At 57.3% G+C, this 23,985-nt stretch overlaps 10 protein-coding genes across 10 annotated transcripts; 3 read left to right on the forward strand and 7 right to left on the reverse strand.

Moving 5' to 3' along the window:
• MYCTH_116261 (uncharacterized protein) lies at positions 1-989 on the reverse strand (the record flags this gene model as incomplete). The annotated part of the gene is made up of 2 exons (XM_003664335.1): positions 367-989; positions 1-246 (listed from the first exon to the last, which is right to left on the reverse strand). The coding sequence occupies exons 1-2, from the start codon at positions 652-654 to the stop codon at positions 1-3; spliced, it is 534 nt and encodes a 177-aa protein (XP_003664383.1). The 5' UTR covers positions 655-989.
• A 1,728-nt stretch (positions 990-2,717) lies between these two features.
• Positions 2,718-3,734, reverse strand: MYCTH_52498 (uncharacterized protein; the record flags this gene model as incomplete). The annotated part of the gene is made up of 2 exons (XM_003664336.1): positions 2,718-2,924; positions 3,555-3,734. 2 exons carry the CDS (start codon positions 3,732-3,734, stop codon positions 2,718-2,720), a joined length of 387 nt encoding a protein of 128 aa, XP_003664384.1.
• A 2,621-nt stretch (positions 3,735-6,355) lies between these two features.
• On the forward strand, positions 6,356-7,763 carry MYCTH_2307154 (uncharacterized protein). Its single transcript, XM_003664337.1, has 4 exons — positions 6,356-6,517; positions 6,751-7,183; positions 7,379-7,426; positions 7,486-7,763. Exons 1-4 carry the CDS (start codon positions 6,478-6,480, stop codon positions 7,688-7,690), a joined length of 726 nt encoding a protein of 241 aa, XP_003664385.1. The 5' UTR covers positions 6,356-6,477; the 3' UTR covers positions 7,691-7,763.
• Positions 7,755-9,197, reverse strand: MYCTH_2307157 (uncharacterized protein). Its single transcript, XM_003664338.1, has one exon. It carries the CDS (start codon positions 8,998-9,000, stop codon positions 7,837-7,839), a length of 1,164 nt encoding a protein of 387 aa, XP_003664386.1. The 5' UTR covers positions 9,001-9,197; the 3' UTR covers positions 7,755-7,836.
• Positions 9,198-9,724: 527 nt separating this feature from the next.
• On the reverse strand, positions 9,725-10,401 carry MYCTH_52789 (uncharacterized protein; the record flags this gene model as incomplete). Its single annotated transcript, XM_003664339.1, has 2 exons — positions 9,725-10,114; positions 10,234-10,401. Coding segments are annotated over 2 exons (558 nt in total), but the record flags the coding sequence as incomplete, so codon positions are not given.
• Positions 10,402-12,711: 2,310 nt separating this feature from the next.
• On the forward strand, positions 12,712-13,966 carry MYCTH_2134806 (uncharacterized protein). The gene is made up of 3 exons (XM_003664340.1): positions 12,712-12,832; positions 12,913-13,338; positions 13,412-13,966. Exons 1-3 carry the CDS (start codon positions 12,800-12,802, stop codon positions 13,577-13,579), a joined length of 627 nt encoding a protein of 208 aa, XP_003664388.1. The 5' UTR covers positions 12,712-12,799; the 3' UTR covers positions 13,580-13,966.
• A 55-nt stretch (positions 13,967-14,021) lies between these two features.
• Positions 14,022-15,487, reverse strand: MYCTH_2307162 (uncharacterized protein). The gene has a single exon (XM_003664341.1). It carries the CDS (start codon positions 15,284-15,286, stop codon positions 14,090-14,092), a length of 1,197 nt encoding a protein of 398 aa, XP_003664389.1. The 5' UTR covers positions 15,287-15,487; the 3' UTR covers positions 14,022-14,089.
• A 200-nt stretch (positions 15,488-15,687) lies between these two features.
• On the forward strand, positions 15,688-18,175 carry MYCTH_2307164 (uncharacterized protein). The gene is made up of 2 exons (XM_003664342.1): positions 15,688-17,894; positions 17,990-18,175. Exons 1-2 carry the CDS (start codon positions 16,226-16,228, stop codon positions 18,124-18,126), a joined length of 1,806 nt encoding a protein of 601 aa, XP_003664390.1. The 5' UTR covers positions 15,688-16,225; the 3' UTR covers positions 18,127-18,175.
• Positions 18,176-18,268: 93 nt separating this feature from the next.
• MYCTH_2307165 (uncharacterized protein) lies at positions 18,269-19,119 on the reverse strand. The gene is made up of 3 exons (XM_003664343.1): positions 18,961-19,119; positions 18,788-18,856; positions 18,269-18,657 (listed from the first exon to the last, which is right to left on the reverse strand). Exons 1-3 carry the CDS (start codon positions 19,006-19,008, stop codon positions 18,496-18,498), a joined length of 279 nt encoding a protein of 92 aa, XP_003664391.1. The 5' UTR covers positions 19,009-19,119; the 3' UTR covers positions 18,269-18,495.
• Positions 19,120-19,359: 240 nt separating this feature from the next.
• MYCTH_2307166 (uncharacterized protein) lies at positions 19,360-23,496 on the reverse strand. Its single transcript, XM_003664344.1, has 3 exons — positions 21,461-23,496; positions 19,449-21,397; positions 19,360-19,379 (listed from the first exon to the last, which is right to left on the reverse strand). The coding sequence occupies exons 1-2, from the start codon at positions 23,267-23,269 to the stop codon at positions 19,763-19,765; spliced, it is 3,444 nt and encodes a 1,147-aa protein (XP_003664392.1). The 5' UTR covers positions 23,270-23,496; the 3' UTR covers positions 19,360-19,379; positions 19,449-19,762.
• Between the last annotated feature and the right edge of the window lie 489 nt (positions 23,497-23,985).

Below are 23,985 nucleotides of genomic sequence, written 5' to 3' on the forward strand. Positions count from 1 at the left end.
TTACTGCTTGCCAGGGAAGGTCATGCCGGCCTGGGCCTGGTAGCCCTGCTGCTGGACGAGCAGCGGCTCCCGGTGCGCGGCCTCCTTGTCATCCTGAATGAGCTGGCAGCAATGGCAGCAGCAGGCACCGGCGATGTCGAGGAGGCAGCTGCCCTGGAGGTTGTGCTTGGTGCGCAGGTCGGCGCGCTGCATGGCCATGGGGATCCAGTGGAGACCGAAGCAGCCCGTGGCGCAGAAGAGGAGACACTGAATGTGGCATCTTTTGTCAGCCTGGGCATTTTTTATCTTCGTTGTCGAAAGGTAAGGGAAGCTAAAGAGGACACAGAGAGAAGGAAAGGAAAAAGGAAAGAATAATGAAGAACATACCGAAGTGTTGATGGGCTCGTAGCCTTCGAGATTGGCGTTCTTGCGGGTGCGGTGGTGGGTGCGGCCAAAGACGACGCAAGGGCAGCAGTAGGCCAGCAGGCAGGTGTCGATGGGGTTGAAGCAGCCAAAGAAAGAGTGGTACCACGGCTGCGCGTTGGGCGGCGACTGGGAGTTGAGGTACTCGCCGGGCCGGGCCAGGACATCGTTGAAACGCGCCGTCCAGTCGGCAATGTCGTCGTTGTTAACGGGACCCTGAGCGGCGGTCTGTTGTTGCTGAGGAGCGGCCATTGTATCGGTGTTTTTGTGTTGGTTCGTTTCTTAAATAGGGATCAAGAAAACTTGGCTCGAGCTGGGTATCACAAGTGTTGACGATTTTGTCGGAGAGACGGAAAAAGAACCAAAAAGGAGCGACGAGAAAAAAGTGGTTTGCTGGCAAGTCGCAAGTTGTTGCACGAGTTACTGCTGCTTGCTGGATGGGAATGAACCAGGCGAGAACTCAAGCTGACTCGAGGGCGCCTTTGATCTTTTAATATCGTGCGATTTCTCCCGCATCCCCAATCCATGTTCCTTGCTAGCTTGGTTCGGTTGTGATCTCTCAGGGCAAGCGGTGTATAGCACTATGGTAGTGTATGGACACACGCAGTAGTGTACGGATTACAGGACAACTACCACAGTAGTGTAGGGTAATTTCCTAGAACGTGCACACAGATCTGCCTGGTTCGCGGTGGGTCGGTGGAGATGAGATCGACAGCAACTCTCCTGCTTGGTTCGTGCTTGGCGCCATACCCTGGGGCAGGGCTGAATGGGGACCACACCAAAACCTCAAAGGGGACGGGACCCCTGCTCAGCCCTGCGGTCCGCCGAGGGCAGCCCAACTCGGGCGAGTCGACCCGAATTGTGCCTTGTCTTACTGAACTGTGTGGGCAACGTTTTGTTTTATTGCAAAACCTTTTTTTTTTCGTTTCGCATGAAGAACGGTTATCTTGCTTCTGCACCTTCCAGGAGATCGCCCAGAAGACGGCTTTTCTGGGCAATCCAAATCTCGGCCAAGCACGAGATCTCAACTCTGCTGCTTCCACGTCAGCGCCACTCTTTCTGGCCCAGATTGGACCAGCAGCCCGAAATGGGCACGCCAGCTTACGCAGAGCCGCCATTCGACATGAAACATCCGGGACTCTGAAATTTTCCTTGAGCTGTCGAGAACAAATGCACGTCGGTTGTATCCGTCTCCCGTTCTCGGGTAGAGAGCAAGCAATATCCAGAAGCTTGCCGAAAGTCATGCTAGGCTCGTCTTTTCGCGGTGCATTCTCGATTAGGGAACACATAAGAGCGCTTTAACGAGGACGGATTACACCCCTACCTACACACCTCCACCGCAATTCAAGGATCGTCACCAAAATAGACGTGCTACACTGATGTATATATAGTACAGAGAAATGAATTTCTCTTGATTTGTAATCCTGCCTACAGGCCGAAAACTCCAATGGTATCATGAAGGAGGCGCTCTCTCGATTGATGTCCGGAGGAGGAACATGACCGACAATAAAAATGTTCTGTCAAAATTGAACAAGCAAAAGCTCACCAGCTACCAGCCCTCTCCACCGGTTGGAGAGGGGTAACAGGCTACGAAACCACAAGTTGGTTTACTCCGATTCGTGGGAAGAGGACCTTGAGGTCCCAAGGGATAAGCTTCCTCCTCCCTAGAGAGGATCGTTAGGAGATAGACATTGAATGTTTACAGACCAAAGTGCATCTTACCGATGATGGGAACGGGGGGGTTGTTCCCCCGTTTCCCCCCTTTTTTTTCACTTTCGGTTGCCCCAGGGCCCTGACTCGAACTCGCAACCTCCCGGTGAAACCGGTACGCGGTTGACCAGCCGAGGTAGTTGCCCGGGGCAGAGGACCACCGCCAGTGACCATTGGGCCACTGCCGCTAGGCGGTGGTCCTCGTTGGATATTGACCATCCGGCCCTTGTCTGTATATCACAGGCACAGGTTGGTTTGCTCCCTTTTTTAAAGCACGTACAGTACATCTGGTACTCATGGTGCCCTCCTGCTGAGCCTCGTCTGATCTCGCAAAACTCCAATGCCCGCCGCCATTTGCATGCGCTTTAAATCACAGACTGGATCTCAGAATCCGCGATAGGACGCGTAAATTATTCTAAGCCGTGTTCCCGCGAATACCTCATCGCTCTCGCCAAAAACAACAACAACAGGCTGCTCCGAACACTGTGGCACCAGAGGAAGCGAATTTGGCGATACGCACTGTGGGCAAAGTAGGTGAGGCATGGATTGTTAACTTGAACTTTTTACTCTAATTATTTACAAGGTTCGACAACTCAACAACCCCGTCACTTGAAAGCTTCCACCATGTCACCCATTCTCATCCACGAACCCGTAAGCGACATCCAGTCATTCCCTTCCTCCTCCTCCGCCACCATGACGGGAATCCAGCCGTCAGCCTCATCGAGCGGAAAGTCACGAAACAAGTCATACTCTACTTCCTCGCTCTCCAGGTCAGAGCTCGCCTCCGAAAGAGCAACGGACCCGTCAGAGTCCTCACCCTGCTCGACCCCCGCCTTCGCGTCGGTCCTACCCGTCTCGTCCGCGGCCGCTGCCGCCTTCTCCTCCTCCTCCTCCTCCTTTTCCCCACCCGCTTCCGCCGCGGCTCTCTTCTTCGAGCAGCGGGAAGCGGCGCCCGCCACAACGAACCTGACCACGTACGCCGCCTCGCGATCCCTCACGACATCCTCGAGCGAGAACCCAGCATCCCTCTCCCCTTCCTCGTAGCGCAGCAGCAGCCGCCCGGCCCTCACTTCCTCCTCCTCCTCCTCCTTCTCCTCCTCCCGCCGCTTCAGCGCCCCGATCGCCGCGGCAACATCGGCACCGACATCACCACCACCGGCGGGATCCCGCCACCCGTCGCTCGGCAGCCACACCGACCCGGCCTGCCCGGCCAGCTCGCGCCCGTGGGCCACGGGGTCGTCCAGGACGCGCACGAAACCGCTGCCCCGGAAGCGCGGAGTCTTGCGCCACACCGCCGGCCCGCCGCCCTGCCTGGCGGTCCCTACCGGCTGCAGCCTGGCTCCCGCCGGCTTCCGGCTGATGCCCGCGGTTGCTTGCCGCTGCTGCTGCTGCTGCTGCTGCTGCTGCTGGTGGTCATAGTAGGGGATATTTGGGATGATGACGTGGCCCCTGACAAACCGCACCCTCTTCTTCTGCTTTGGGGGCTTGTTGCCGTCGGTGTTCTGGGGGTGGTAGGCGCGGTACCCGTTCGAGAGCGTCACGCGGGTGATGCACCTCCGGCTGCTCTCGGGAGGGGGTTGATTTGGCTTGGAGCCGGTAGGGAGAGTTGTCGAGGGAGACATGGGAGTTCGATTCGTCTTCCCGTCTGCCGATTGTGCCCGACAGAGACTCGGTAGGCTTCCTTTCTCGTTAAGATCCTTCTCGCGTGGATTGGAATCTGAGGAATGGATGTGACTGGGTGTTCAAACGAATCAAACTAGAAGTAGCGTGGGTGTAAATAAAGACAAAGAGGACAGAAAGGATAACAACGGAGCCAAGAACGGGATTGTTGAACAGAAACGGGCGAATCAACTCCGGAAAGCCAGCCGGATTATACGAGGTTTGAGATTTGGGACACTGGCAACTTAACAAGAGTCGCGACTAAAGGAGTCACTTGACAATGCTCGGATTTTGACAGCAGTTTCGATTATGCTTGATTAGCGGGCCGCAGACTATGGCCGTGGCCATCAGTGCGATTCGCCAGGGCATAATTATTTTTTTCATAACCGCGTTTCTGGGAGAATGCCTTGGGCCTCCAAACATGGCCTCCGAAGGGCGCAGCAGACCCGGGTCTCGGCCGCCGATTCAGAAACTGATCACATCATGCGAAGAAGGAGAGAGGGGGGAAAGGAAAGGAAGCCTTAAATGTCATTTATACATTTTACACTGGCACGCCGCGTCTGATCTGCCAACTTTTGCGGATTAAGGACCCCAGCGTGTGGACATACCTCGCGCAAATCCTATTGAAGCATGTTAGTATTATCTCCAATTACCTTCCTTGGTAAGAGGCGAATGTGGTCAACCTTTTCGCAGAGACCGTGGCGCAGCATGATTGGGGACTGGATGCCTAGGATTCTAGCTATATTGTTAATTTTTTGTCTTTTCTCATCCACGCATGGCAGCCCTGTTGAGTCAAGCAAACGCGTCAAGTCCCCCTTGTACTACTTACTCGTGCTCCTCACCTGTCGTTGGTCTTCGCGATCTGGGCAACATTCTTCCGACCAGAGCCTGGAGAGCACTCTACTTTCTTAAACACAAATTGAAGAGGCAATAATCTCGGACAGATGCGATGAATAGCTCAAACAGTCAGCATTTCAGGTGTTTGGGGGCGATTCGCTGCGGACCGAGTCGTGTAGCACGAGAGGGGGATTTCGGCTGGCAAGGTTGTAAGGCATGGCGCATGAAGTAATTATGAGCTTCCGGTTAAGAGCGCCGGGCGATCAAGAAGCCCCCGTCGGGCAGGTAGTTCCTGCCTCAAACACACTCGGGAGCCCGGCTAACAACGACCCCCAAGATGAGTAAGCTCTCGGAACCCTGTTCAATATCCTGAAAACGCTTGCTCTAGCTACCGTAAATTCGACGGTAGGCAACGCGGGTTAGGGGAGATAAACAAAGTTCTAGTGAGAAATCTCGCCAAGTGGAACGGGAAGGGATATATATTTATCCCAAAGACATTGGTTTGCTGTCCCATTGTCGGAATCGGCCCAGCTGTTTATGTTCCGATCTACCCAAAAGGTCTCCTTTGTTTCATCAATCCCAGATTATGCCACAATGAATCCACTGGGCGATACATGTCCATACTGTACTCATGCAGCTTGAGTTCTCGTCCTCCCCCGATTGTCTGCGCTCATCTTCCCACTGAGTCATTGCTGTAGATCAATTTGGCCGTTGTTAATGTTGTTGCTGGTAAGTATGTGCAACGTTGCTAGATGGCTTAGTGAGGGCGGTTCATAACGGGGCGAAGCACTCCTGGGGGCGGTTACCAATGTTTGCGCTGGCTCTGGTTCAAGTCGATAATTTGGTGCTAGTACCTTTAGCCGGTGACGACAGGGGCGCAAGAAAGGGTGGGCAAAGGCAAGATGGTCTGCCGCAGGTTAAAGATACCCTGAAAACAGGTGAGGCATGCGATTGTGCTACGAATATGCCGTACACGCTCAATGAGAGCAGCACTTTTAGGTACGTGGAAATCAGCAAGAGGCCGCCCTGCCAAACCCTCCAAGACCTTCCTCTTCGGCCTCATGCCGGAATGCGGCCTAGCGCGCGAAGGTGGGAGCTCTCGGGAAGTGGAACCGCGTTCCTTGGGCCATGCATTCCGGGCGATCACCCAGCACTCATGGCCGCAGTCCTCCAACTCTCCCCTGCCTGCTTCACATGCTGCCATGCATTAATTACATTGCAGTTGACGAACTCTGGGTGAGCGGTGAGAACCAGACTTACACACATGCCCGAGGCAGCTTAACGTTATCGTTAGGCTGTTTTCGCAATCAAGGCATATATAAATAGAGAAAACATGCAGGTTTTTTTATAGCATGATTATTAGGGCTTGTACGGCGTTATGATAAGCGCTCCTGCTTCAGCTCGCCTCAACTGCCTTTGATAATAATTAAGAAGTGATGTGTTCGGAGTAGCTGTCCAGAAGCTAGGCGCCTAGCCTGTCTCGCAAATCAGTTGCATTACATCGTTTGCCCGTCTTGCACAGTGTATTTCTGGAACGATGAGTCTGGAAATCCTAGGGACGCGGCCTTACTGAAGAGCTGAGCCTGACGGGTTGGAAGAGACGATGCCATACTCTCAGGTGTGCGATACACTAGTAAAGAGCCCACAGTCCACAATGAGCCGGCCGGAGCGGCCCAATGGCGGAATATGACGTTGACAGGCCTAACAAAAGAGACTCCACGACTTTCGGAATACATTACTCCGCACGTTTCACGATTCCAAACCCACCTTTTCGGGAACCCCTGGATAATTATGCAGAGTCGAGAATCACTCGAGAACTAACAAGACCAACACCCAACCCATTTGGTTTGAGAAAGACCTTCTGACAGGATGCCTGGCTCATCCCTCTGGCTTCTGCCTCCCGAGAATCGTAAGTCAAATGAGTTCAAACACCGTAACGCCACCTGCCGCACCCCGCTCTTCGGCCAGTTTCTCTCTGCCTGTCTAGCCTTCCTCCCTTTCCACTCCATGAACCAACCTCACTCACCGATACGCGATGTTACATATGTTTCACTCTTTCAAATCCTTTTTATTGTTCTAGGTAATTGTACCACACGACTAACTAATATTCTCTCTATCCCCTCTTCCCCCCAAACCGCTCAGACCCCCTCAATCCGGTCCTGCGGACCCTCATCACCAGCACCCTCCCGTCCGCCTTCCCCCGCGAGGCCGCCTCCTCGCCCCGCGTCGTCCCGCACTTCTTCCCCGCCCACGTCACGCTCACGAGCGGCATCTCCCCGGACGCCTACGGCGACGATCCCCAGGGCTGGCTCGACCGCATCCCCTTTCCGAAGAAGGGAAGAGGGGGAGATGATGAAGAAGAAGAAGGAAACAGTGGAGGTAGTAGTAGCCGGGCCAAGGTCCGGTTCGAGAGGGTCGTCAGCCAGGACGTGTTCTACCGCCGCTGTTTCATCAGGGTCGCGTTTGATGGGGTGAAGGAGATCGCCGGGGTCGCCAGAGCGGCCGCAGTACTAGGGGAAGGGCTGGAGGTGGACGCAGAGGGAAACGTCAAATTCGGCGGGGAGACGGAGAAGTGGTAAGTACTGCCTGTTCCAACTCGCCCTTCCCCCCTCCTTCTCCTCCTCTTATTCCTTCGCCGTTCTCGATTTGTTGCTATTGAAGTGCCGAGTCGAGTTCGGATTCGCGTCGGGATCGCGGGTCCGAAGCCACCGGCTCATTAATAGCATGGGGTAACCAAAGAAGTGGCTGACGCTATGCTGCCAAATTATAGGCTGAGCTGGTGGAGGGAAGAGTTTGGGCCGCACCTCAGTCTGATCTAGTGAGTCTGCATCCTCGACCTTTCGGTCATAATTACACCAAACTAAACGGAGTGCGTAGCGGTAACGAGCCGATCCTAGATGGCGCGCTGCGAGAAATCACCAGGGTGGTGCAGCAGGCAGGAATCAAGTTGTCTGACGAAACTGAGAACGGTGCGAAAGAGGGCGACGCTCTGGACGGTTGGGACGGCGGCGTGATCTGGCTGGTCCCGACTGACAAACCCATTTCGGAGTGGGGGAAGCCCATAGCGACAAGGAAGATTTGAGGAAAATATTTAGGAGCGGTCAGGGTCGATTTGAACGTCACAAGTCCCGGTCCTCGTCTCCATGCTTGACCGCTCGCAACGGGTGGCCTTTGGCAGCTCTTCCACTCGGAGTGTGTAAAATGAAAACAACGTACGTCCGAGACGACTCACTCTGCAGCCAGCTGAGCGGTCTTCAGATCATGATGATTACCCTGATTCAGACGCATGTATTCCAACTTCTGTGCCAGCTCGCCCTCCGTACCCCGCCACGTCCTCCCCTTGAGGTGCCTCATGCAGAGTTGCTTCCCTTCGTCAGGGTAGTATAACCAACACGCCCATTTCCTCCACTGGCCGTCCTTCATCTCCGTCCTAGCACGGTGGCCGATGGTGTCCTCAATGAAAGCACCCCGGGGCAATGACGCCCGGTTCGGGAACACCCGGGCCAGATAGTGCTCCGTCTCGGCCACATGGGGCTTGTCGTGCCAGAAGAAAAGCGGCGTGAGCGGAATCTTGGCGGGCTTTCCGTCCTCAGACCTGACTGTAAAGTTCTGCTTGTGCAGATTGGTGAGTGCGCGCAGGGCGGGAAACTGCATGACATGGTCGGACCTGGCGTACTCGACCATGCGAACCGAAGGAAAGCAGACATATTTGATCGGGACCTTGACGGCCTCGAGATCGTCGAGGTCGCCATCGCCGGGTTGCGAGTGCTCTTGCATGACGGCGAGGAGCGGACGGAGGGGGATGTCCGCCACGAGGGCCCAGTCGTGCTGCTGAATCCACACATAGGGCGTCTCGGTCAGCCTCAGGGCCGAACGCACGGCAAGGCCGAAACCCAAGCGCTGGAGGGGCTCAATGAAGGTGACCCGGCCGTCGTCAGTCTTGGTGATGGCTAGTGGCACCGCGTTCGTCTGCTGCGCATATGCGGTGGAGCCAAACTCGGCTGCGCCGTGCTCTTCGATCAAGTCCTGCTCGTGGTAGCCCCGTTCGCCCCGTCCGTATTCCTGGAGTATGAGGCGCTTGGCGTTCTGCTTGTATTCGATATACTTCCTGGCGCCTTCAGCCGTCACATGGCCCTTCTTCAGTCGCGCGGCTGAGCTTATGTGGTCATATGTGTCGAGAACCAAAACGACTCGGCAGTCGGTCAACTCGGGGCAGTGCTCACGGAACGAGCCCAGAATTTGTGACAGCAGCTCAGTCGACGGGGCCGACGGGGTTGGCGACGTAGTGATGATGAGGGTCAGCAGCTCGGCGGCAAGATTTGGGGATTTCCCGCAAGCGCCGCCGCTGACAGCCGCTGTCGGAGCTCGCGGGACCTCTTCGTCCGAGGTCATATCGCCGACGGCAGCGACAGCAGATCGCACCGCTCCCTCGACTTATTATTAATTAAACCCACATGCAAGCCAACCGAGGGTTACAGGGCCTGATATCAGTTGCGAAAGAGCGGAACAGCGGCCATCTATTACAACATGACCGCCGTCATGTGTGCTTTCGGTGAATTCAAGAACGTAGTGGGTGGAAGAGGGGCGGCTAATAGTCTAGTCTCGAACGGAAGTGCTGCAAGTAATCCGTAATTAATTATTAGCGAGAGCAAAATTCCAAAGGCCCATACAGTATCTGCTCACATTAGATGGTACTGTAGCTCGAGCGCACAGAGTCAGCAAACTGCACTGTGAAAAAGCTAGTTTCTCACGGAGTTCTCTCTCCCTTTCTTAACCAAAACTCCGGACAACCTGAATTAATAAACCCATTTGAATGACAAGAGGCCGTCACGGTCTTGTTACGGTGCAACAACGCCGGCAGCAACTGAGCCCGAATTCCAAATGCAATAAATATCCTGACATGCTCCCGCCACGTGAATCTGCCCCGTTCGTCACCGTCTTGTTCTCGTTTCAGCCTTCCTTCTAATGCTTGTTCGTCCTCATCTTCTTCGTTTGATTTTTCCTTTCTTCTTTTCTTATCTCTCATTCCTCAAAATATAAGGATAACCAGCAATGCAATTTGCCCGAAGTCCAGATTGAGGCCCATGACACGCAACCCACAGACACAGCAATTTGATCAAAACGATGTTTCGCCCAACTGATGAGTCCAGCTTGTCGGGGACCTCAGCTTCCTCCGCCTGCAGGGTCGGGGAGTCATTTTCCAGATCCGCCACTCTCCCCAGATCGCAGTCAGAAGCCACAACGTCCACAACGCAGCAGCCGTCGCGATGTAGGCGATCTTGAGCTTGTCTGACGCCCCCGCGATCCACAGACCAAGCCCCCCGTTCACGATCCCGAGCGTCATGCAGATACGTCCGTTGAAAAGATGCACATACGACGCTATCGTGCGCCGCCGCAGGCGCTTGAACTTTTCGTGGTGGATGATCCCGAAAATCGGTTGGAGGATGAGGCAGGCCATGACAACAAGGCCGATGATGAAGTGGCTATTGATGTCGGAATCACTCATCTGTGTGCACACAGAAGCCCCTGTCAGCAATCATCTCGGGCTCTCTTGGTCGAATCGTACTTGGTCAAACAAGACGACAAGGACAGTCTCACCAGATTCATGCCGGTTCCATTCTGCACATCTTGCACCAGATGGATGCCCAGCCCAACCGCCGCGACCAGCACACAGATGGCCAAGATCTGCATCAGGGCATGCACCCAGAGCCCGACTCGAGAAGGGAGGATGCGCAGGAGAATAGCTTCGCTGGGGAACAAAGCGACCATGGCGGCGGCCCCGAGGATGCCGTGGATTGCTCGGAGCCGCGTGGCCCGTTCCGGGTCAAAGGTGCCCCTAAAGCTGCCAAAGCCTGAATCGAAGTCGCCTCCAGACCCGGGCCCAGACGCCGGGGCGGAACCGGATCCGGATCCAGACGTGGACCCGCCGTCGCCGTTGCTGCTGGGGGGGCTGCCGCTGCCGCCGCTGTAGAATCCCCAGAATTGCTGCGCCTGCGCCTCTCTCGCCAATGCTACGCCGTCAGTCAGCCTATCAAGTCAGAGAAGAAGGGGGAGGAAATAAGAGGCAAAAGAAAGTTTAGCGGGAGACGGCAACAGGTCACTTACCCAACATGGCCAGCGTCATCCATGTGTTGTCGTCCATCTTGCAAGCGAAAGCCAGGTGTGTTCGTCGCTGTTCACAGAAATGAAAACACAGAGAGAGGGATGGCAAGAGGAACAATGTTCCAAGCAGCGGGGCACGGGTTCTGATTGCCCATCTGTACCTAGGCACCTCGGGGCCGTCCCGCATGTCCTCATGCAGCTTCGGCGCACGGCATCGGAGTCATAGCTGCAGCGTCGGACAAGCGATGGGGTAAAGTCTGTGGACTTCCGGCACCTGATATGGGATGGATTACAGCCTATCGCCTCCCTGGAACGCCTCAGTAGTCCCATAGCCATCTTTCTCGTTGGCATGGGCGTATTGGCGTGACATGAACCGCCTGGCTGAAGCTGGGATGCAATATGATAACATCTAGGTGAACCACGAAATCAGCTGTATGTTGTTGAGATGATTACATATAGCACTAATGGGAACGTCATGTACATATGTCTGTCAATAGACGCATTTAGGGGACGCACTCTGACGCTCGGTTTATGTTTCTTCGTGCGGTGAGCGAGCAGGCGGCCTTCAGCCGAGCGGTGGGCGAGATGAAGTGTTATTAATTGAATGTTCCAAGGCCTCTGCGCTACTTGAAAGCATTGGATTGCCGCTATAATACCTACCTTATGGCTTCCATTTCCCAGCCGCTTAACTAGGTAGGTAGATACCTATTTTTCACATCCTAACCAGGCACGGAACCTCATATTCTCCCCATAAGCCCCCTCCCTTGTTGGTTCCAGGGCGGCTGAAAACCTGCAAGAAAAGCATCAAATTTAGGGAAACCCTTACATACGCGCGCTCTCTAGACACCGCTTATTCCTCCTCGGTCGCCTTACTATTTCACACTTTATCAGACGTCGTACTCCTGAAGATGATGGCTACCTGTACCTCCTCGAGAGCCAGGTTTCGGGCACACAAAAGTCAGTAGTACGTAGAAGGTAGATGTTGACTGGCCCACGTGTGGGCGGGTGATCGAAGTTGCTTAGACTGGTTTACCAGGGCCACCTTACATTAATTAATACCCTTGCTATCTATTTGTAGGCACTGTCCGTTGGTGCTGTACTCAAGTTTAGGAGGTAGGTACTTTTTCTTTTTCTTTTTCTTCTCTTCTTCTCTTCTTTCTTTCTTTCTTTCTTTTTTTTGTTGCGCATTCAAGGGGGCGGTTTATAATACCGGCTTACCAGCTTAGTGTTTAAGGGTGAATTCTACCCGCGGAATGCTACTCGAGTTCCTCCCGTCCAGTCCCGTTTCGGCCGCTGTAGGTCCAAGATAGGAAAACCCGATAGGGACTCATAAGCGTCTTGCATGCGCTGAACATGCACAAGGCATGCTTGGTTTGTCTATTAACTTCATTTGTTTGACTGGCTTCTCAAATCTTATAAAATGTTGGTGCTGCTGCTTGCGGCTGGTGATTCAATCCTCCCATCCTCCGGGAATCAGGGAAGACTGTCACCAGGGTTGAAGTTGAGTGAAATGCAATTTTTTTTTTCTTTTTTTGCGTTTTGCTGACCGGGTGCGACCAGAAGAAACCTTGAGGTCTCGGCGGTCGCCGTCGTTGCCCGCGAGAACCAGGCCGCAGATCAAACGACACCTTCCACGAACCGTTAGCGCCCCTTGCGCCGGGAGCCCCAAAGCGGGCCCGGCACACTCGAGGCGCGAGGCGCCGCTGCAGCGACTGGCTGGGCGGGGATCCTGCTCTTTTTTCTCTTCCACTCCCCACGCCGAACCCGAGCGCCCGGCCTAATCCATGCATAGTGGGGTTGTTGTGGATGGCGGGGGGAGGGAACTTTTTTTTTTTTCTTGCCTTAGAAGCACATGTCGTTCACGAACTCCATGTTTTGTTATTTTGTTCTCTCACACGAATATATTTTTCCGGCCGATACTCTCTGTGGTGAGTTGTACCGCTCCCACCATCGTTTTACCCACCCAGCTGCATACTTACGAAACTCACCCGTCACACGGCAGACACCCCGCTATACGGAGTCTCACCCGCTAAGACCACCCTGAGTTGTTTGTCGCCTTGTTAAAAGAATCGCCCCGCCAAGCGCCAAAATGGTCGAGAAACTGTACATCACTTACAACGATGTAAGCTGTCTGCCACATTGCCCATGTCGGCGACCGAACAACAACAGCATGGGGGACTAACCCGCCCGGCGCGGCGATAGGTGCACAAGCTGTGCCAGGAGGCGGCCCCGCGGATCCTGGCCGAGTTCAAGCCGCAGCTGATGATCGCCATCGGCGGCGGCGGGTACGTGCCCGCGCGCATCCTTCGCTCGTTCCTCAAGCAGCCCGGCAGCCCCAACATCCCGATCCAGGCCATCGGCCTCTCGCTGTACGAGCAGCTGCCCGACGCAGCCGACCAGGCCGTCGAGGCCGCCGGTACCAAGGTCACGCGCACCCAGTGGCTCGACCTGACGGCCCTGGGCGAGATGGCCAACCTGGTCGGCAAGCGCGTGCTCATCGTCGACGAGGTCGACGACACCCGCACCACGCTCGAGTACGCCGTCAAGGAGCTGCAGAAGGACGTGGAGCAGGCGCGCGCCAAGCTGGGCAGCGACCTCAACACCGAGTTTGCCGTGTTCGTCCTGCATGTGCGTTATTCCCCGAGTTGCTCTTCCTCTCTTGTCTCTTCTTGAACTGCAAATACTGATGGAGGACCAACAGAACAAGGACAAGCAAAAGAAGGGCACCCTCCCCGACGACATCATGAACGGCCGGTACCTTGCTGCCCGGACGGTGGGCGACGAGTGGATCTGCTACCCGTGGGAGGCCACCGACATTGACGAGCACGACCGCAACGCGGCCGAGGCCAAGGCCAAGAACGGCTTGTGATGGCGAGAAGAAGTAAAAGAGAGAGAATAAAACGAGACAGAAAAAAAATATGGGAGCAACCCGGCACAGCCCACCGTACGTTGTGAGTACAGGGCAGTAATGAAAGGCGGGTTGTCCTCACCAGAACTCGCCGCGTGGAAACGAGTAACCCAGGTTGGTTTTTTTGGCCTTCATGCCACCAACCTCTGGAGACAAAGCCGGGCAATTCAGAGGTGGGCTGGGGGCAGCCGCTAGCATCGCGTTGGAGTTAGGAGACGGCGGAGTTGGGATGGCTACAGCACTTTGGCAGTCGCAGAAGAGAGCTTTGGTCCGGGATAGACAAGAGGAGCATGTTCAGAAGGGAGGGAGGCGTTTGGAAGAGTGCGTGAATTGATACCGTATTTGACCACTTCCCATCGGTGACACCGCACACCCTCGTGACGACGGTCTATTATTACCTCTCTAACCCCGCCAAGTCCCCGAAGTCTATCAAACACGCGAAAAGCCGGATGTATTGATACACTGGCAGCGTCAGTCCAAATCCTTCCCACCTAGCGTTCCCTCTCGCCGGTGCTTCTCCTTCAGCCGCTTCTCCTGCTTCATAAACTCCCTGATCCCGACCGGCACGTTCTTGTACAGATCCTCGTCCCAGAAATCCTCTGCAAGCTTCCCGCCCTTTCCGTGGTCATCCGTCCGGCCGACGGCTGTTCCGGTCTCCCAGTTGCCCACCGAGCCACCGCCGTCGTCGTCCATGCTGGCCGCCCCGCGATCCGCCGCCTCGTCGTGCACACCCAAATCCATCCCGCCAGCGGAGTCGGCCGTGCGCTCCATGCTCTCCTCGGTGACGCCGACCTGGGGCCCGGCGTCCTCGGCGGCGAGCCGGCGCTCGGCCTCGGCGCGGCGGGCGGCCCACTCCTCCATCTCGTCGCGGTAGCGGTCCCAGACGCAGTTGACGCACCCGCTCATGCAGCAGTTGTCGGGCTCCTCGGGCCGGGGCGGGACCAGCACGCCGGCGACGAGGCGGCTCTCGGCGCGGATCCGCGCCAGCCGCTCCCGCCGCTCGGCGGGGCCGGCTAGGCTGGAGGTGAAGACGACGCTGGCGCGGGTCTGTACGTCGTTAGACGGCGGTTCTTGTCCTGATGACTCTTCTCCTGGCTGTGATGGTGGTGGTGATAATTGTGATGGTTGTGATGATTGTGGTGATTGTGGGAGGAGGGTTGGGCCGGGTGGTGTTGGGGAAGAGGAGGCAGCGGTGAAGTCGACAGAAGAAGAAGAGGAAGTGGAGGAGGAGGAAGAAGGTGAAGAGGACGAGGAAGAGGTAGAGGAGGAGATAGAGGAGGGGACCGACTTGGCCTTGGAGTTGGGGGTGCTTGTCTCCTGCTTCGGTTTGCGGGTGCGCCGCGCGGGTTTCTTGTCCTCTGATGCTGCCGCTTGTTCCTCGGCCGCCTTCTTCTCCTCAGCCACCGGCTTCGACTGCTGGTGCTCGGGCGCGGGCTTGGGCGTCTGGACGGGCGCTGACTTTGATGTCACCGGCGGGTTCTCCGGCTTCTCCTTCGGCTGCGGCACCGGGGTGCGCAGGATGGCCTCGTAAAAAGGTCCGACCGGGTGTGCCTGCTCCTTGGACCGCACGACGGGCGACGGCGCGGCAAAGGTGCGCCGCGGCTGTTGGCCGCCTAGGGCACGGATGACGGCGCGCGACGGCCGGGTGTTGAGCAGCGTTCTGCGCATGGTTGCTTCTGTGTGCTGATTATTTTATATTCGATGGCGCAGCAGGTGGCAGCTGCGGATGACGCGCTACTGCGGGAGGAGCATGAAGCGGGCACTGAGCCTCGGGTTGAAGGAAGGGGTTCTGCCTGCTCGGGTCGGGAGCACGAAGCAGCTATCAGACGAAGAACGAGGCGCAATTGAACGATGATTTTTTGAACCGGGACAGGGGTCCAGCTCGAAGTGCGGGAAAGCGGAAATCCAAGGATGATTTTGCCGAGGCCAACGTCATGACTGGCTTATTGACAGTGCCATTCGCCCTGCACCGCGCACTGTCCCGCAACTCCCTGGCGATGCACATGCAGCTTCCCAAACAAAAACATCGAGCCCCCCCCCCCCCCCCAGTCAGCCTTCCCTACTTCTAGGAAAGATTCTAGGAAAGACACCACCCCCCCAACCGCCACTTCGACGCGTTACCGAGTGATATTTCGCGCCGAATAGCCTCGCGATGATGAACGTATAATCGGCCACCCAATTGGCGCCGCGATGGACTCCCCCGCACCCAAAAGGCGGCGAACATCGCCTCGAAACGCCGTGCCCGCCGACCCAGATGCAGAAGCACAGTCGGCAACACCACGAGACGCCCCGCCGCCGTCCGCTTCTTCGCCCAGTCGGCCGTCCTTTGCCTCTCTCACGAGAGCAAGCCTTGAGCGGTACAATCCCGACATCTTGCGACGGCGAGAGAGCCAGCCAAGGCGACTGCGCTCGTCGCCAGATGCGCCTCCCTCTGCCTCGCGCGCGGCTACGCCCGATAGTACGGGGGGTTTGACTCGGGCCATGCGGACTCAACTTGACCTGCGCTCTGCGACTCGCGATGGTGGAGGACAAGCGGCATCGGAAAGGGACAGTGTTCTGCGATCGCCTGCGAGACGCCTGGGTCCTAGGAAGAGCCCAACGCGACCAATGCCGAGACCACTTCCGCCGCCTGCCCCTGAGGAGGATGACGAGTTATTGAAGGCCATTTCCGCGCGTCTGCACCCCGGCGTGCCTCCTGGGGTCCTCCCCGACGTGGCCGATCCCGAGCCTGAGCTCCCCCCGACCCCTCAACATCCCGATCCGGTCGTCAGCACTCCTCCTTCCGGGATACACAACACACCTTCGCGGCGACCCAAGCGGAACCGAGCACTGGCCGAGAGGCTTAAGAGTTCCTCGCCACTCAAACCGTCGCCGATACGCCTGGGAAAGTCCGCGAATGGCGCCCTCCCTTTCTCGCTGCCAGCCAAGAACGCTCAGGCTGAAACGGCAGCCGTTACGGAGCCCGCGCCGCCTCCCGCTGAGTCACGCGGTCTGAAACCGGCCGACCCAGACGCGGAGAAGAAGAGGCTGCGCGATTCGTTGCTGGCCGAGATCAGCCGCCTCGAGCGAGACCTGGACATCGCAAGCAGAGAGAACGAGCGCATCCGACAGGCGCGCCTCTCCCGACGCGAGCCGTCCCCTCCCGCCAACGGGGACGAGATCCTCGACCTCCTCGCTCGCCATGTTCTCCCGCCAGGCACCAGCGCGCCAAAACCGGACCCCATCGAGGACTTGGTCGCCTCGGCGCTCAACCCCATCGCCTTCCTCCCGTTCAGCAAGCCCTCCCCATCCGGGCCGCCGACCCTCCAACGAATCCAGGCACCGCGCCGGACGCAAGCTGGAGAGGACGGCGGCGGCGGCGAAGAACTGCCCCCGCCCGTCTCTCACCACCCCCTCCCCATGACGGCCGCCGAGGCCCTCCCGTACCTCCGGGTGTTCACCCCGCTGACCTTCACCGCCCACGTCTCGCCGCTGCCACGCGCCGAGAGCGGCAGCGGCGGCGACGGCACCGCGGATGCGCCCCTGCTGCAGCAGCACAGCATCACGGCATCGTCCGCCTCGCCGCGCGGCCTCTTCGCGGCCCGCATCGAGATGACGGTCAACACCAAGACCATGGCCGTCGCCTCGCTCGCCGTGCCCCGCCTGGACCCGGCCGCCGAGGCGGAGCTGCGGCCGTTCATCAACAAGGTAGTAGGGGCGGGTGAGAATGAAAACGGCGGCGGCGGCGGCAGCAGCGGGCTATACAACAACGTCAGCGTCTTGACCTGGGCCATGGGCGAGTGGCTGCGCGTGGCGGTGCAGCGCGCGAAGGCGTGGATCGTGCTGGAGAGGGAGGTTGGCGGCAGCAAGGAAGCCTTTGGGGAGATGGTTCGCAGGATGAGGGCAGGGCAGGTGGCGGGACAAAGGAATCCGAGAAGAAGGATGAGGAGGAGGAGAAGGAGGCGATGGGTTGAGCGGGGAGGGGAGGAGGCGGAGGCGGAGGCGGAGGCGGCGGAGGAGGAGGAGGAGGGGGAAGACGAAGAAGCGGATCAGGATGGGGGAAGTGAGGGGGAGGACGGAGAGGGCGAGAGCGTAGATGGGACGACGATGGAGAAATACGGGACGGCGGATCTGTTGCCGTTTATGGGGCGGACGTGCATTGACCTGGAAGTCCCCGTGTTGGAGGGCCGGGGAAGAGGAGAGAAATCGATGCTACGGGTGCAGTGGCGGATTGGCTTTGACTGGACGGGAGAGGCACAGAGCGAGATTGGGGTGCTGGTCGGGTTGCCGGCCAAGTGTGAGTGACCAACCCCCTCCCCCCCCCCCCCCCAAAAAAAAAAAAAAAAAAGGTTCCGCCCTCGTTCCTCTGACCCCACTAACGCGTAACGGTAGGGCACAAGCACGACGAGAGAGGGCAGCTGTCTGGCCTTCCAAAGCTGTTTGATGAGCTGATTCAAGGGGGGGAGGATCCCCTCAATGCCGTCCGGACAGTGGTCTGCTTGCTAGCAGGGGAGCAGCGAGCGACTTGAAGACGGAGGAGAACAACCCAAGAATAATAAAACCCGTCCAATCTGCATGGCGCTGAAATGTTGATTGGAAGCTCTCCGGGCGGTAATGGAGGAAATGCTATGCCAGAGAAGGCCAAACTAAAAACCTCCCCTGATGCTCCTGCCGGGGGACAGCAGTACCCTCGAGCTTGACTCTTTTTGCGCTCGCATGGCGCGCAATAAAATACCAACTCTCTCTGAACCACAACTCCCCGACCCGCTCAACCAGCGGTGGTAAACAAGCATCCCTTTTTTTTTCGAAGTATCTGTTGTACAGCTGGAATATCGTAGGCGCTCGCCCATCCGTTCCAAGCCCTCGTTCGTGACAACTTGTGTACACCGTGACTTCCCCTAATCGACATCCACGCCCTTGGCCCTCAGGTCCGCCTTGGCCATCTTGATCTCCTCCATCAGCTCGGCGTAGGCATCGGGTGTGTCGCGGAAGGTGAGCAGGCCCCAGCCGAGGCGGAAGAGCAACCAGGCGCCGAAGGAGACGAGGAACCAGAAGGGCAGCTGTGGGAAAAGGACGAAAAAAAAAAAAGAAGAAGACGCGCCATGTCAGTCTCATGCGTGTGCCCACTGCGAGAGGTTCAAAGGGGAGAGGAGAAGGAGGGAAAAAAAAGAAAAGCAATCTGTCACGTACCACGGGTACAATGGCTTCCTGGATGATGGGCGGGAGGGGGAAGAGTCCGAGGTAGAGGGAGAGGTAGAACTGCCGGGGGGGAGAGGGGTGCGCACGGCGGCGATCAGCACATTTTGTCCGCTCTGTTTTCCCAAGTTTCCAAATTCATCATCTTGTTTCCGCGGCTAGCGTACCGAGCTCACGAGTAGCGCAAGGGAGATGGTCTGCTGGGCGCGCGTCATGGTGTTTTCTTCTTTGCTGGGGGATCACGGAACGGATAGAGGATCAGAGCGAGGTAACGAGACACGACGACGACGGCTTGAATCGCCTGTTCGCGGCTGGTCAGTTAGGCGAGCAATAGCCCCGACTTGATGGCCTTGTTTGGTCGGTCTGCTGGACAGGAGCGCTGACAGGACGTACAGACAGATGCGCAGCGGGTGAATTGGCTAGAAGCACGCTGATGTGATGGTTGTCGAGGACAGGTATGTACAATACCCATTTTGGGATGTGACGCCAAGATCGCCAGACCCAGAGCGCGGCGCGTTCTGGACATTCTCAGGGGTTGCACATAGAGGGTTAGGGTTGTTAAGGGCCGCCGCGCTGTTGCTCGGATCTGTTGAACAACGATGTCAACACGGCTTATTAGACAACTCTTCTTTGCCTAGAGCAGCTTTAAACTCACTAGCAGCCAATGCATCCCTTGTTTCCTAAGCTAATGATACAGTAAGCAAAACATCGAATCGAACCCCCAAGGCCACAGTTGGCCTGGACGGAGAACGAAAAAAGAAAAAAAAAATACATTACATTACAAGAGGTTGGTATCATGAAACGAATACAAGCAGCGAACCGCTGGACGAGTTGCTTTATAAAGAGACACCCAAGGGGAGACGGGGGGTCCGGATGGCTGAGCCGGTTAAGAGCAACCGGGCCGGGAATTGTACAAGGAGAAAACTACGAGGAACCGTCTAGGAACCCCCCTTCAGGAGATCCGATCATTCAATCCACGTCATCGTCATCTTCTCCATTCTCACCCTTCCAAGCCCCCATCTCCGCAACGGGCACCCGCCCCCTCAACCACCGAAGCGTCGCCTCGGTTCCGCGCTCCAGCACATTCCACCTCGGCACGCGGAACCGGTTCCCGCTCACGTCCAGCCTCTCCAACCCGCCGCTCCCGCCCAGCAACCCGATCCGCGGATTCAGGTGTGCAATGTCGTTGTTAGACGCATCTACCACCTTCAAGCCTCGGATCGTCTCCGGATCCAAATCCGCGAGGTGGTTGTTGGACGCGAGAAGCACCGTCAGGTTGGGAAACGCGTCGCGCAGCTGAGTGCCCTGCGGCAGCGCGGCGAGGCGGTTGAACGAGACGTCGAGCTTCTGCAGCTGAGGGGCGCGCAGGTGGCTTGTCAGCGGGGTGAGGCCGGTGATGTGATTGTGGGTGAGGTTGAGTTCCTTGAGAGCGGGGAGGTCGAGGGACTCATTGCCGCTGGCGCCGCCGAGGTAGGTTTCGCCGACAAGCTGGTTGTGGGCGAGCGAGAGCGCAGTGAGGGTTGCGGCAAAGAAAGTGAGGGACTCGGGGAAGCCAGTGAAGAGGTTGTGGTGGAGCTGGATCTCGGAGACCTTGTGGGTTGCGGCCAGCTTGGAGCAGATGACCGGGTGGAGGGAGGAGGACTCGGTGTTGGACCTGTCGAGGACGCCGCCGGACTTGACCGGCCACGTGGCCGTCTGAGAGCGCGATCGGGCCGGAGAAGCCGGGGCCGACGTTGGCGGAGTGGCAAAGTGTTCCAGGTCGGAGCGGCTTTCGTCATCTTCATGGACGTGGTTGTCGGCAGCCGTATTGATGGCCGAATCGTCGGCGGTAAAATACTCGTCCTGACCGTTAGTCGCCGGCTCATCCTGATGCTCCACTGCCTCCGGCTCCAACCGCTGCGCAAGAATCGACTTCATCTCCTCGGTGCTAATGGTACTATATTTCTTCTCACGAAGAGGATTGCCGCTCAACCGGAGGTTGGAGAGGTTCTCCATTCGTCCAACCTCGGGTGGAACGACGCGGATGTCGTTGCTCGAAAAATCCACAGACCTCAGCTGCTCCAGCTTCGTGAATCCTTCCGGGATGGCATTGATGCTGTTTTCGTCAGCCGCGAGGGTGACAAGGCTGGTCCAAGTGCTGACATCAGGCAGCGCCTGCAGCCGGTTCATCGAGACGCAGAGTTGGTGAAGGGCGGGCATCCTGACGCTTCTTCCCCACGAGCACAGGTGGGCCAACTGGTTCGAAGAGACGTCCAGCGCCTGAAGCGTCGGCATAGCATCGACAGCGTCTTTGATCAGCGTGCCACTGAGCTGGTTCTTGCGGGCAATCAGCTCTCTCAACGGCAGGCCAGCCAAAACATCAAAAGGCAACTCTTCGAAGCCGTTTTCGCTAAGATTGAGGATCCGGAGACGGGAGAGGTTGCCAAACTCGGCGGGCAAGGATGAGAGATTGTTGCCGTGGAGGTCGAGTATCTCGAGGTTGACGAGTTTGGAGAAGCATGGATCAAGCGGACCATACAGAAGGTTACCTCCGAGCTTGAGGTCCTTGAGTGAGGTTACTTGGCAAATCACCTCAAGGCAGCTGTTTGACAGTCGATTCAAGGACTACGGCAAAGGGTCAGCACCACATATCAGGCAGAACAGACAACAACCAAAAAGCTTCCGTACCAAGTTGAGGGATGTCAGGAAGGAAAGGCGCCTCAGGCCCATCGGTAGGTTGACCAGAATGTTTCCGTGCAAGTCAAGAGTTTCCAATCCGGCAAAGATGTTCCCTTGGCTGTCCTCGTCCTCGGCAAGTTCCTGCGGGTCGACGTCGGGAAACACTGAGTCGCTGATCATTTCCAGCTCATTGTCGGCGGCAACGAAGCGGGTAAGGTCAACACTTTCGGCCCAGGCACTGCCAGACTGGCCGATGGACTCGAGGTTGTACATATTGAGCACTTCGGCCGGGATCTCCTTCAAGCCCATCGCGGCGATGTTGAGCCGGCCGCTTGTCCTTGCGGTCTCGAGTCGGCTGCGCAGTACTTTGGCCTGCGATTTATCATCGCGGTTCTGGTTGAACGGATCGTTAGAAAGGCCAAAGTCAAAGCTGGCATCCGCCGGCACAAAGGCGGGTTCCTCAGACCCGGCCGCGGTGCCCACGGCGTTCTGTTGAGCGGCGGCCTTCTTCGCGGCCCTTGCCTTCGCAATTTGCTCACGCAAAGCTGCCGAGGTCTTCTTGTACGACTGGCCGGGCTCCGTCGAGTCCGCAGTGATAGCTGTGCTTCCTGACGCAACCGACGCGGTGGAAAGGTTGCTGCTGCCTTCCCCCGACGTTGCAGATGAGCCCCGCGAGGCCAGGGACGCCTTCCTGGTTGTCTCCGGCTTGGCCTGTGCCGAGGCTGCTGGCTTCTTGACGAGGCCGTTGACAGAATGCCGTTTGTTGAGCGGTCGGGGCGCCAGTGTTTTCGAGGCGGACTTGGGCGCTGGGATCTCAGGTCCCGTTTTCCCCGGGCTAGGGGTTCTCGCGCGGGGGGCCACAGTGGCGTTAGGTGGCCCCATCCCGTACAGCGATGTTCGTCCTTGCCTGACCGACGTAGTCTTTGCCGAAGACATCTGGAGAGACTGAACACTGCGTCGGCTGCGAAGGGGGATGCCTTGGACGGGCGAAAGCGGGTTATCGGAGGTGGCAAGCTGGGAACGGAAGCCGGATATGGACTCATCCAGGCCGGAACTGGAACCGGGTCTACTGGCACTCCTTGGCTGCCCACCGGATCCATCTGACTGAGGGTTCGACTCCGAACGAGACCCCTGACTTTCGATGGGAGAGGTCGGCCTCGTGGCGGCAGCGTCGTAGAATGATGCCGCGCCTCTCCCTTTGACGGAGGGCGACGATGGTAAGCGGGAGAGAGTTTCCACGGTTCTTTCCACCAAGGACGGCCGCAGCTTGGAGGGAGATTCCGGGCTCGTTCCCCCATTCGCATCCTCCTCAGCGATTATGGTCGAAGATGCACCCAACCCAGGCTCTTCCTCTGGCATGGTCCCTGCGGAAATCCATTGCTGGGAGGATTGGCGGCGGAGCGATCCAGTGGTCGCCGAGCTCGACCGGACGGCGTGGCCGACTGCGTATGTTCCTCCTCTTTCCTGTCCTGTTGTGTTCGGCCCCGGCCTGAGATCTCGCGCGTTGCCAGCCGGGACCTGATTGACGCCCGCCCTGCTATGAGGCGACGATACGGCACGCAGGGGCGCAGTGCTCGGCTGAGAGCGGTTTGTAGGGGCTGCAGTCGCGGTGGGCGCGGGGGCTAGCTGGTCGCGAGAAGGGGTAGTTCGGAGCTTTGGGTTTCGCAGGTGTCCCGTCCCGTTGGCGCTGTTCAGGCTCTCGCGTGACGGAGAGGTCCGAATCGAGTTCGTTCGTGGAAGAGGGAGTTTGGATGTTTGGACGGGGATCTTTGACGGCCGGGGAATGCCGCTGGGCCTGTTTGGGCGCGTCTCCTCCATGCTTATAATTCCGCAGCTTCCCGTCCCTGTTTCGCCGTTCGATATTTGGCCGAAGGTTTCCTCAGGAGACAAGGTAACAAAGGTTTTAGCGGGACACTGGACAACTCCATGCACGCCAGTCCCAAACAGCCTACCAGGCGAATCTGAAATGGCTAGTTGTTTGGGACCACATGCGACAGCCAAGATTGTGCGGTTATACTCTGAACGTCAAGAAAAAGAGAAAAAAAAAGAGAGAGAGGAAATGAAAACTAAAGCGAGGAATGAGCGGAAGTGCCCTGGCTTGACAGAGAGAGTTAGCGTAGCGCCGGCCCTGCCGTAACCAAATTGCAGTGGAGGGCAGGTACCTGCACTGCCCCCAATATCCGTTAATTGCAGATCGGCAGCAACCTCACTGGGCTTGGCATAGAAGCTCGGCTGATGGAGCATGGGTCCAGGTTCGACGCGCTTAGTTCCCGCTAGCGCGTCCCAGGGCTGCGGTTGCTGTCCTGCCTGCAGCTTCATCCTGACACCTGCTCCCCCTTCTTCCGCAACCCGATTGGCGTCAATCTGAACCCTCGCAAACAGCATATGCGCATTGCTGTTCATCCAATGAAATCTTCAAAAACAATTGACACTGTGCCTTCATAGCATATGTGTAGTACGGGCTACTGCGTGTGTATGGTATGTATTGTACATTCAGAGGTCTGGCAACTAAGAATGGTTCCGTGCACTGATGC

This window comes from Thermothelomyces thermophilus, chromosome 4 (assembly GCF_000226095.1).
Source record: "Thermothelomyces thermophilus ATCC 42464 chromosome 4, complete sequence".
In the NCBI taxonomy this organism is placed as follows: Eukaryota; Fungi; Ascomycota; class Sordariomycetes; order Sordariales; family Chaetomiaceae; genus Thermothelomyces; species Thermothelomyces thermophilus.

Coding starts and splice junctions, on each gene's coding strand:
- MYCTH_2307154 (XM_003664337.1), top strand. CDS start 6,478: ATGCCTGGCTCATCCCTCTGGCTTCTGCCTCCCGAGAATC. Junction 7,184..7,378: donor GGCGGGGAGACGGAGAAGTG/GTAAGTACTGCC, acceptor GCCAAATTATAG/GCTGAGCTGGTGGAGGGAAG. Junction 7,427..7,485: donor CCGCACCTCAGTCTGATCTA/GTGAGTCTGCAT, acceptor CGGAGTGCGTAG/CGGTAACGAGCCGATCCTAG.
- MYCTH_2307157 (XM_003664338.1), bottom strand. CDS start 9,000: ATGACCTCGGACGAAGAGGTCCCGCGAGCTCCGACAGCGGCTGTCAGC.
- MYCTH_2134806 (XM_003664340.1), top strand. CDS start 12,800: ATGGTCGAGAAACTGTACATCACTTACAACGAT. Junction 12,833..12,912: donor TGTACATCACTTACAACGAT/GTAAGCTGTCTG, acceptor GCGCGGCGATAG/GTGCACAAGCTGTGCCAGGA. Junction 13,339..13,411: donor TTGCCGTGTTCGTCCTGCAT/GTGCGTTATTCC, acceptor GAGGACCAACAG/AACAAGGACAAGCAAAAGAA.
- MYCTH_2307162 (XM_003664341.1), bottom strand. CDS start 15,286: ATGCGCAGAACGCTGCTCAACACCCGGCCGTCGCGCGCCGTCATCCGT.
- MYCTH_2307164 (XM_003664342.1), top strand. CDS start 16,226: ATGCCGAGACCACTTCCGCCGCCTGCCCCTGAGGAGGATGACGAGTTA. Junction 17,895..17,989: donor GGTCGGGTTGCCGGCCAAGT/GTGAGTGACCAA, acceptor GCGTAACGGTAG/GGCACAAGCACGACGAGAGA.
- MYCTH_2307165 (XM_003664343.1), bottom strand. CDS start 19,008: ATGACGCGCGCCCAGCAGACCATCTCCCTTGCGCTACTCGTGAGCTCG. Junction 18,857..18,960: donor TTGCGCTACTCGTGAGCTCG/GTACGCTAGCCG, acceptor CCCCCCCGGCAG/TTCTACCTCTCCCTCTACCT. Junction 18,658..18,787: donor AGGAAGCCATTGTACCCGTG/GTACGTGACAGA, acceptor CTTTTCCCACAG/CTGCCCTTCTGGTTCCTCGT.
- MYCTH_2307166 (XM_003664344.1), bottom strand. CDS start 23,269: ATGGAGGAGACGCGCCCAAACAGGCCCAGCGGCATTCCCCGGCCGTCA. Junction 21,398..21,460: donor TCCTGACATCCCTCAACTTG/GTACGGAAGCTT, acceptor CCTTTGCCGTAG/TCCTTGAATCGACTGTCAAA.